General features: G+C 43.7%; 1 protein-coding gene across 1 annotated transcript in view; it reads right to left on the minus strand.

The window, feature by feature from the left end:
* Nucleotides 1-10,808, minus strand: part of slc24a4b (solute carrier family 24 member 4b) — a 53,950-nt gene continuing 43,142 nt past the window's right edge. Inside the window, exons 11-16 of the mRNA XM_042095889.1 lie at nucleotides 8,048-8,057; nucleotides 7,598-7,841; nucleotides 5,894-6,008; nucleotides 5,165-5,277; nucleotides 4,573-4,638; nucleotides 1-2,539 (exon numbers count right to left, since the gene is read on the minus strand). Coding sequence (XP_041951823.1) covers nucleotides 2,387-2,539; nucleotides 4,573-4,638; nucleotides 5,165-5,277; nucleotides 5,894-6,008; nucleotides 7,598-7,841; nucleotides 8,048-8,057 — 701 coding nt within the window. The 3' untranslated portion in view covers nucleotides 1-2,386. The remainder of the gene's footprint in view (nucleotides 2,540-4,572; nucleotides 4,639-5,164; nucleotides 5,278-5,893; nucleotides 6,009-7,597; nucleotides 7,842-8,047; nucleotides 8,058-10,808) is intronic.

The raw sequence follows: 10,808 nt of genomic DNA on the forward strand, positions 1-10,808 counted from the left end.
AGCCATCAGGAGAGGAAAACCCCACGGCAATCTGTGATCATCTTGCTGTCTGGGCTTCCAAAATGACAAATGCCACCCCCCTCCACCACCCCATGGCACAGAGCTTGCCCAGTGCAGTACAGTGCTTTTAATTGTGTCGACCACCTTTCCCCTCACTTCAGTTCTGTCCAGGATGTGATTGCATAAACCAGACTAGCACCGGCCTGCACCGGCCCTCTGGTGACACGATGGTGGAGGGGAAAGGGGGTGGGGGGGGGGGCAGGACGGAAAAGGTCAAAGGTCAGGGTCAGGCAGAGCCAAGTAGCCAGGCGCTGGTGACTTTGCCCAATCAGGTCCCCCTCCCCGCCCCTACGCCCGCACCCCTGACACAGCCCAGGTCCCTCTACAGGTTGGTTTTTGCATCATGAGGTGAGACGTCTGGATTGCTGTGCTGCTTGTAGCTGCCACTTTGTGTAAAGAGAGGACCAGGTGGGCACTTCAGGGAGGGGAAAAGCTAGGGGACGGGGGCAGGGGAGGAACACTACAGTTGCAACTGTGCACCCTCCCCCCCACCCCACAACCCCTCCTCCTCCTCCTAACCCACCTCCAGAAAGAGTTCCCATCATGCATTGCAGACACAGATGTGCTCTTTGAGACTGTGCTCATGATGGGGATGGGAGGTGGAGACGAGGAAAGTAGACAGGATGAGGTCCCTCAAAACCAAAATAAAACTCACATACCCACGCGCACGCATACTCGCACATTACAACCAGTCGTGCACACATAAGAGGAAGCACTGATTGGATGGGAGGACTGCTTTGCTTTGTTTTTAAAGTGCAAATATCTACATGTAAATTCCACAACAAGAGAACATCACCAAACTCCCCCACCCTTTTACTTGGGGGAGGGGTGTATGAAGCTCATTTAATTCCCTGATTTCCAAAAAACAGGTTTAGAACTCTAAAAGAAAAAAAAAAGAAAAGAAAAAAAAACAGCCCAAGCAGAGTAGGGGATATTTACTCTCCTTGTGCCCCCAAAGTGGGCAAGAGGTCAAGCAGCTCGCTTCAGGACGAGAGCCCTGGCTCTACATCAACTATTACAATAACAAAACAAACAAACAAAAAAGAGCGACAAAATAAAAATAGTACACTATACCCTTTGGAGTCAGTCCGTCAGTCTGAACAAATCCCACCAGGACTGTATAAATCGGTGCTGCTTTTCTCCTCCACTCAGTAAATTAACCAAAAATTGCCCCTACCAGATTCCACCTCTGTCCTGGCATGCAGATGGTAAATGAGGACATAACTATTTCTTAAAAAAAAAAATATATAACTGATGAAAGATCACCCAATAGAATCACTGCAAGTTGAGGTCTCCCTCCCATTCAAGTGACTGGTGGGGAATGGAACCAATCGCATTGTCCCGACGTCTACATTTATGTTAATTGCAAATGGATGCTCGATCTGCACTGATTGCATTCTGCCCTGTGATCTTTTTACACAACGCTTATTTCTTTGTTTAGGGGAGAAAAATAACAACAATTCAACTGTATTGATACAAGAGAGATGAGATTTATGATATGTTTAGATCTCCCCTTTGTGAACTGCTGCAGACTCAAGGCCCCCACTCTCTGAAGTAGTCAAGTGCTGGGCAGAAAAGCAAAAAAACTAAATAAAACAAATGATAAAATCATAATAAAAATCACTGAACACCATGTAACAGAAAGTGCCTTGGTGACCAGGGTTATGGGGTATTTGACAAGAGAGAAGAAAAGGAGGACGCATGCAGTTTTATCTTTTTTTTGGTTTTGGCAGGAAAGATGATCCATTTGTGGTTGACCTAGAGTCATGAGAAGAGAGAGGAGGAGGAAGAGGAGACGCTGTGGAGGTGGAGAGCTGCCAAGGAGAAGTTCCTCCTTCATGGGATGGAACCGGTTCTTCAGAAGAAAAAGGAAGGAAAGAGAACACAGGTAGGACATGCCGGAGAGGAGAGGAGAGGAGAGGGAGGAGGAGGTGGCACTGAGGACTCCCAAACTCTCCATCGTAACGATGAAGACAAAACAGGAAACAGAAAAAAAAGACCATGAAAGAAAACCAAACAAGTTCACACAAATATAATAATTTTCTCCCAATCTACATGGAAGAAAAAGACCAACAGGACAAATTAATGGGGGAGGATGAAGGGAAAAAAATGATAGAAAAAGTGACCGTGAGAACAAGAGACTGAGAGAACAGGAAAGGTAAACATGGGTCCCGTGGGAGTCTCGGATTGAATGAGTGTATGGGACACCAAGACACTTCACAGCCAATGGTGGTTGGCTGGGTGGTTTTGGTCGTTGGGCATCGGAGGATATCCGAGGTGGGGTTGGGACAGAGGCCGACTAGACAGGTGGTCGAGGCCTGGACGTCTAGAAGTCCCCCTGACACATGGGCAGGTTGACGAAGGTGAAGACGTTGTACTCGATCATAATGGAGAAACAGAGGAACACCGCGTAGAGCAGTAGGACATAGATGCCCAGCTTCAGGTCCAGTTTCCAGTTGTTTACGTGGATCGCCAGAACCTGCGAGAGAATGGGAGGGATGAGTTGTCCGCACAGAATCTCAGAACCAGAACTTCAAGCAGTTTTGGATTTCTAAAGAACCCTCACAATCCCCACAAACATCTAAATCTTCAATAAAGATTCCAACATTCAGTAACCTACTGTAGGTGAGCCCAGACAAATCTGTGAGCACATTTGTATTTGCCCAGCATATCCACCTGGCTACCTACCTCACATTCAACTGCAATCAGACTGACTTTTGAGATTATTAATTACATGGTATGCACATCTAGCCGACAAAAAGTTAAAGTATGACAGTCCCTACATAGCACTAGATATCCCAGTCCAGACTGTCTGAAGACCAATGAGATATACAGGGTTCCCACTCCAAATGAAATGTAAAATTCCATGACTTTTCCCTGACAAAAAAACAAAATTTCCATGACCTACTTTATAATGAAGGGTACAAGATTTCAGAACAGCCATGAAGCGTTCAAGAATTTTTTTACTGTTTTCAGAGCGAGAGATGAATAAATGGGTATTGAATGAACAAAGTTGGGCTAACCACAACTACCTAAGCAAGCAGTAAAGCTAATAACCAGATATACACCAATTCTGAATTAAAAATTGCCTGATATTCCATGACTTTGCCCAAAAAAAGATACAATTCCCTGACTTTCCATGTCTGGAATAGACTTTCCAAAATTCCATGATATTCCAGAAATTCCATGACCCGTGGGAACCCTGGATATATGTTACACTTTCTAGATCAGGACATATTGATGTCTCTTGATGGGTTGTAGACTTCTGCATGAACATACAGTATATAGAATATCTGAACATCTTCTATGGCTACTGCAGTGTTTTTTTGGGATGTAAGGCTGGCAAGGTTTAGATGTAGAACAGCCTGTACACTTCAACTCCCACAATCCAATAGCCTGTAGACTTCAACTCCCACAGTCCAATGCCCTTGTTGTCCAAGAATACCCAACCTGATGCCCCCTCACTGCATTTCCTTTACAGCCATATAACATAAAGGTTCAGAGAGCTCTCATTGCACCTTAATTAACTCTAGCCCAGTGGAAGAGAGGCTTAGTCTCTCATCAAACTTTTATGAATGAACGTATGTGTGTGACTGAGAGGCTTGACTGGCACATTAAGACTCATTTCCATTAAGTGAGGACTTGATTCCCTCCTAAATTTAGATGTAATTAATGTGGGTGTTTAATTTATTTAGAGACTATTCATTTGAACATGATTCTTGATGAAGAGCTAAATTAACTGTCAATCATAATTCTTTCCTTATTTTCTGCTCTGCAAAGAGAACGATCTCTACAAATGAGTCAAAGTAGTGATCTTTAAACCCTAAAAACAAACTATTAATATTGCTTTGTGTTGAGCAATTATTACAGACTACAGAGTAATTGGATATGTATACCCTGTAATATACTTCTATATTTTGTGCTTTTAGGGTTTAAAGAGCACTACTTATGTGGAAATGAGAGAAGTAAGATCACCGATATGTAAGGTTAATATCATGTTCATTGTGATGCATTTAAATTTGGTGCTGAAGTTACTATAAAAACATGACCAGCCAGCACTAATTTTCTGATTGGTGTCGAGAGTGAAATTGCCTTGAGGTCCTGCTTATGAGTTAGCGCGACAACATTCACAGGTTGTACACAATTTGTTTTCCTCAGTTAAGCCTCATCAAGTCGTCAGACTGTCGTTAGTTATATAATTTTAGTCTCATGTAATGCATAGGGTCAAGGTTTGATTTCATGTAATCATCATAATTGCAACACGAATTGCAAACCATGAGCTAAAAAACAAAATTACACACGCATATCTAATCAGGTTTAACTGCTCTCTGGAAGCATAGGGCACTATTATAATCCATTCAGGGAGATTCTTTGTGCAGCGAATTGGTACAAACACAAAACAGAAGTGTCAAGTGATGCACTGGCCTCTTGTCCTGTATAATGTGCAGTTGCACCTTAATGAAATAAAGAGCACATGCTGCATTAACTTCGGGATTTTGTCAGTATACTTACTGTTAATGCCACAGAGCCCAGCAGAAGCACCACTGAGTAGACAAGCCCTCGACTGTTAATCTGAACCTACAAGACACACAGAGACAGAGACAGAGACAGAGAGAGAGACAGAGAGACAGAGAGAGAGAGAGAGAGAGAGAGAGAGAGAGAGAGAGAGAGAGAGAGAGAGAGAGAGAGAGAGAGAGAGAGAGAGAGAGAGAAGAGACTTAGCAAATGGCTAAGTGAGAATAACCAGCATTTGCGACCACCCTATGGCCTCCCGCCACATCGATTTATGTAATTATGCAATTAATGTGGAGAAGTCCAGCTTAAACTCGTGCAGCAGGTGCACCTCAAAAGGTAAGTGATGCATTAGGAAGGTTTGTTGCCATCAGAGTTAAAAGCCTGACCATTTCAAGTGTACAAGTTTACGATCACAGAATATCACTCACTCTATGATAATTATCTAGGCTACCAATGGCATGGGCACTTTGCGGTCAGGCAATTTTAACATGATTAAGAAAAACAAAACGGGCACAGGCATAGTTATAGTTTGAACATATACTGTGTGCCTTACCCCTAAAGTAAACCAACACGTGATGTTTGTCCTTACCTCTGAGCCATAGTCCACTGCCATGGTCTGCAGAGCCCATGGAACACCCAGGCCGACTAAGATGTCAAACACATTACTGCCAATGGTGTTAGACACAGCCATGTCCCCAAGCCCTGAAAACAACACACAGAATTGTAATGGCATTTTCTTCCCCCCACCCCATCAAAGATACTCAAAGTCCCCAGCAATTCATTACCTCTGCTATGCTTACTGTGTGGTTAGCCTGTGTGTCTATGGGGTGTGTGTGTGGGGGGGGCATTTTAAATTGTTTTTCTTAAAAGAGTATTTTAGCCAAGGTGTCCTTTTTGCAAGCCCAAGTGTGCCACGATTGAACTGAAACACATCCTTCTAAGATGGTTGACTGGCAGTAGACTGAAAAGATCATTCCAAAAATAAAATCTGGCACATCAATGGTATGTTGAGTGAAATTCACTGTGAGATAAATGCTTAAGTTTGCCATCATCTGACAAACTCTGCCTTCAAACAAAATACAACCGTACAAAAAAACAAAACATAGCTGAACTGAAAGGCACACAAGTCATGTCAAATCTCCTTGATTGGAGTGGGATCAAACACTGAAAGATGCATCTCTGATCTTACGCTTTAGTTAACACATCCAATATCAATATATTCCTAGTATTTGATCTTTTTTGACTTGTCAGTCTAGTATTGAGGCCTTGTCACATTTGATGGTACCAGTGGCAGGCTGATTGATTGACTGAGGCGTACCTTGCCGTGCCACGATGAGACTGGCGATGCAGTCTGGCACACTGGTGCCGGCGGCCAGGAAAGTGATTCCCATGATGACATCGGGAATGCCAAGTGTGAATCCGATGACCGTTACCTGAAATTATATATTAAATAATACAAGCATTTTTATAATTGAGATTGAAATGGAATTTTGCACTTGGCAAGGATCTGCACAATGCTACTATAACTGTACATATAACCTACATAAAGGATTCTAGAATTCAAATTCAACATCTTTTAAAACCTTATGTTTTTAAATCTTTTCAACTTCTAAAATCAATTTTAAGACCTCAAACAATACTAGCTAAAACCATTACATTCATGGCACATCTTCAACATACATTGATTTTCAGACCGCCTTAAGTTTGATTTGAAAATTATTTCTATGGATCATTGTAACAATGCAGAGTTCCGGAAACAAAAAAAAGCTCAAGTGAATAGGCTAAATTTAGAACACAACACACCTCCTACTGTATATGGATTGCAACACATTTTATGGTCAATAGTAAACTATTTATTTAGCACTGATATAGTATTTACATAATACTCAATACAGAGTAATGCCTCACATTCACACACACACACACACTAATAGCAGAGGGTGTCAAGCAATGTGCTACTAGCAAATCGGGAACAGTCTGGGGTTCAGGGTCTTGCTCAAGGACACTTCAATACTCCTCTACATCCTGTCCATGATGGCTGAGCCTTGTAACGATACATTGAGTCTTGTCTGTGGTTGGCTTTGATGTGACAACATACCCTGTAAGCTTGCAATGGATTCAATGCCGGTATAAGGGCCTGTGTCCACCAATCGCGACCTCAACCTATTTTTCTTTCCAGAGCGCTTTGGTTAAGTGTTTATTGTTGCTAGGTTACAGTCATCGTGAGAGTTAATCCCGAACCCTTTGATCCCTGTGATTTACTTCAAGGCAACTTACTTAAGCTCTTAACTGTCACACAGTATCAGATGTCTTTTTGCACTCACAACAGAAAATCCTATTGTGAGTCCTCGAAAGATTATACTGAGCATACCAAGGCTCCACGCCCTTGGTAGAAATTTAGCTTTGATGTGGTTCTATATCAGTCATACGCCCTGCTTTTAAACTGATCTGGAACCTTTCCCCATTTGTCTGAATAAAGCTCAGAGGGGCCACAATTTGCAGCAAATCCCGTGAAATTCTACTACACACAGCTCGATTGGGTGCTATTGCATCATGCAGAGTAAAAAAAAAAAAGCAAGTGTCAGAGTGAGAAGATAAAAAGAATAAGAAATCCACATTGTGAACTTGAGGATTGTTATCCCTTGATGTTCAGAAATTCGTTAAAATGTTCTATGTATTCCTGACACAAACAGAAGGGAGCCTGCAGCTATCTAAGTATTTGGTTACTAGAGAGTATCCACATGTGCACACACACTGCTCATAAGCAGATAGTGTTTAAAAATCACATGACCTATTACCCTCGGCATTCTCACTGACCCTCATGCCATTGACATTTGGGCACATTTTGCACAAGGTAAATAAACTGGCATTTTTAGACACAGACACAGCATTCCCAGTGGCTATAAGCAGGGCCACCGCGAGTCAACCAGTCCACTCACCATACACACCATGTAGTGGAAGACACACACACACACTTCCCTGTGGCTATAAAAGCAGGGCCTCTAACGGCCGGTTCACCCACCATCCACACCATGAAGTAGGAGAAGACGGCGATCCAGACGGTGGAGAGGATGAAGGAGAGCATGAAGAACTTCTCCCAGCGCGGTTTGGCACAGTTGGGGATGGTGAAGAAGAGCAGCAGGAGCAGGGGCCACGAGATCAGCCACTTTATCTTGTTCATACAGCCTCCTGCATACACACACACACACACACACACACACACACCAAGGGGATGAGAAGAGGAGGGCGTGGCCTTGGACCCATGACTGGGAGTTGTTAATGGCTCCCATTAGAGCCATGGCACTTCAGAGAGAGAGAGAGAGAGAGAGAGAGAGAGAGAGAGAGAGAGAGAGAGAGAGAGAGAGAGAGAGAGTAGACCAATTACAAGACAAATCTCTAAGAGTGTGCACTGCACGTGTTTACAATTTCTAGTAGTGCAGAAATGTGTACAGAAACATAAAAACCTCTGTACCAGACACAATCTGGAGGCACATACCATATTTGGATCAAACATTCTGAGTGACTGAATGAGTAGTTTAGGATACGAGTATAATTCCATCGATAACTATGAAATTCCCCTAGCACAGAGGTGGGCAAACTACTGCCTGCAGGCAGAATCCGGCCCGCCGAGCATTTAATTAATTTAATTACCGGTAAGTCCTGCTCCTGGCATACCATGCCCTACACAATTATACCCACCTACCTCACACTCCCTCCTGAAAGTTTACACCCCTGGCCCCTGGCCGCTCACTGAGATCCTCCTCAGCAGGCCTACTGCATGTCCCTAGTGTAGTGTGAACCTCAGCCCCCTGAGAGAGAGGGCTTTTAGCTACTGTACATCGCCCCCAAGCTGTGGAATTCACTGCCAGACTTTTGTTTGTGAAGTGACCCTGGGTGTCATGAAAGACGCTTTAAATAAAATGTATTATCATTATTACCATTAATTAGGTTATCATAGGCTGCTCGTTATTTTTTTCCTGGGATCGTGTCTGAGCGTGCACTAGAGAGAATGATAGAGCAGCAGATTCCAGCAGGCTTGTCATTGTTGATAACTGATATCTCTTTTTTAATATAACAAACTTTTAGAAGGAAATCATGCAGGCAACAGTAGTTCCCACTACTGACCATTTATAAACTGTGAGAGGGCACCGCCACAGGCACAGCACTAGCCATAGGCTATATTTGAGTGGAGCTGGCAAAAGATCATTATGAGAACAGTGTTGTAGACACAATGCTCTTAAAGCGACAGTGCACCATTTATAAATGAGTGAAACAGCTTTAGTTCTAAAGTTACTAGCCAATCAGAATTTCTACTAGCCAATTTGTTTCCGGTGAAAATAAGAGAATTATGAGTTTATGAGATGAGTGTCACTGAATGCATTTGATCTTTATTAACATTGTTGGCATGGATATACTATCTATATCTATTTCTCTGTCGATATCCTCATCCCCTGCTCCATTCCTCTTCTCGCAGCCATAAGTCTGTCCCAACCACCGCCGCATTTAGTTTAATCTTAACTTAATAAAAAGGAGATATAAATCATCATCAACAATGACACGCCAGCTGGAAGCTGCTACTCGTTTTCTCTCCCTCTCACGTGTGCTTTTTAAAACTGATCATTTTCGCCTATACAAGCTTCTCACGTTCCTCTCCATCATCAGCTATAGACAAAAAAATAAAAGATCTAGCTGCTTCGGGTTTTGCGGCCTCCGCTACGACACGAGCCTCCCACAAAGGAAATAGGCTAGGTAAACACAATGCGTTAATTGTGTTAATATTTCGTAACGTGTTATGTATTTGTGTTCTGTATATGTGTTATGTACTTTTTACTTTAATTTACTGGCTAACTCCCTCCTCGTTCAGTCTATGCTCCCTGCTCTGGCTCCATTCGTTCTTCTAATTCCTTAGTTTCTGGTAGACGCTCCGTTCGTTTCAGTCTCTCGCGCTGGTTTCTCTCCAATCTTAGTGCAGTCAATGGGCGTATGAAACGTCATCACGTAGCATTACGGCACAGTGGTCATGGGAAATGTAAGAAGTACTGCCAGGGGCATATATGACCGAGAGCACGTAATGCCTTATGCATCACCAAAACTTTCTCCAAATTTTGCACACTTTTTATTTATTATTTTTGATTTCTCCTCCATCTACCCATGTCCTTGATTGCCTAGCCTTTCTGCCCCCCACCCCCCCCACCCCCCCACCCCCAACACACACACTTACATCATCACTGTCATCACTTCACATACATACAGCACACTGCTTGCTACAGTAAGCCTCCTCTACATACTTGCTGCACACTGCCCCCCCCCGCCCCCCACATACACAGCACATTGTCTTCAGGATCTTCTCCAACACACATCCTCTACATACTTACAGCACACTGCCCCCACCTACCCACACGCACACACACACACAGTCACTGCTCCACTCCCCTCCCGCCCACACACACATCTTCACTGTCATCACTCACATACATCATACATACAGTACTCTGCTTGCAATATTAAGTCCCTGCCCCCCCCCCCCCCCTTCATACACAGCACATTATTTCATCAGGAAGCTTCTCCAACACACATATTGCACACCGCCCTCTCCCCACATACACAGCACACTATCCCATCTCCCCTGTCACCCCCCCCCAACACACACACCAAGACCCCTGGCAGTTGGGTTAGCCCCTTGAACCGTGGATCTGCCCAAGGTTTCTTCCTTGGTAAGGGAGTTTTTCCTTGCCCCTGTTGCTCTTGGGTGCTCCTTGTTGGTGCCCCCCACCCAATCCCAATCCTCCCCCACCTTTTTTATGCAGCCCTTGCCACTTAATCTATTAAACCCCTCTTCTACTGCACTTTTTACCCCCCCCCCATTAATGCACAAATAGGCTGACACCAGACATAATTTCACTGCATTTCTTACTTCCAGTAACTATATGCATGTGACAATAAACTTCCTTGTATCCTTGTATCACCGGCCAAAGAGGCTAGTAAGTTTTTATCAACACCCGCCAAAATGAATTTTAACCTGCATTTGGCGGGTGTTAATTTAGAACCCTGGTTCCCTCATTTGGCGGTGTTAATTTAGAACCCTGGTTCCCTATAATCTCCATCCCTTCATCCCCCTTCTCGCTCCTCTTCTATCCCATTTTCTCCCACCGCGTCTCCATCCTTTTCATTGTCCTCAGATCCTCTGCTGCAGTGCTTTATCTTTCCCTCCATCCTCCACTCGTCTCTCAACT

This window comes from Alosa sapidissima, chromosome 6, assembly GCF_018492685.1.
Source record: "Alosa sapidissima isolate fAloSap1 chromosome 6, fAloSap1.pri, whole genome shotgun sequence".
NCBI classification, from domain to species: Eukaryota; Metazoa; Chordata; class Actinopteri; order Clupeiformes; family Clupeidae; genus Alosa; species Alosa sapidissima.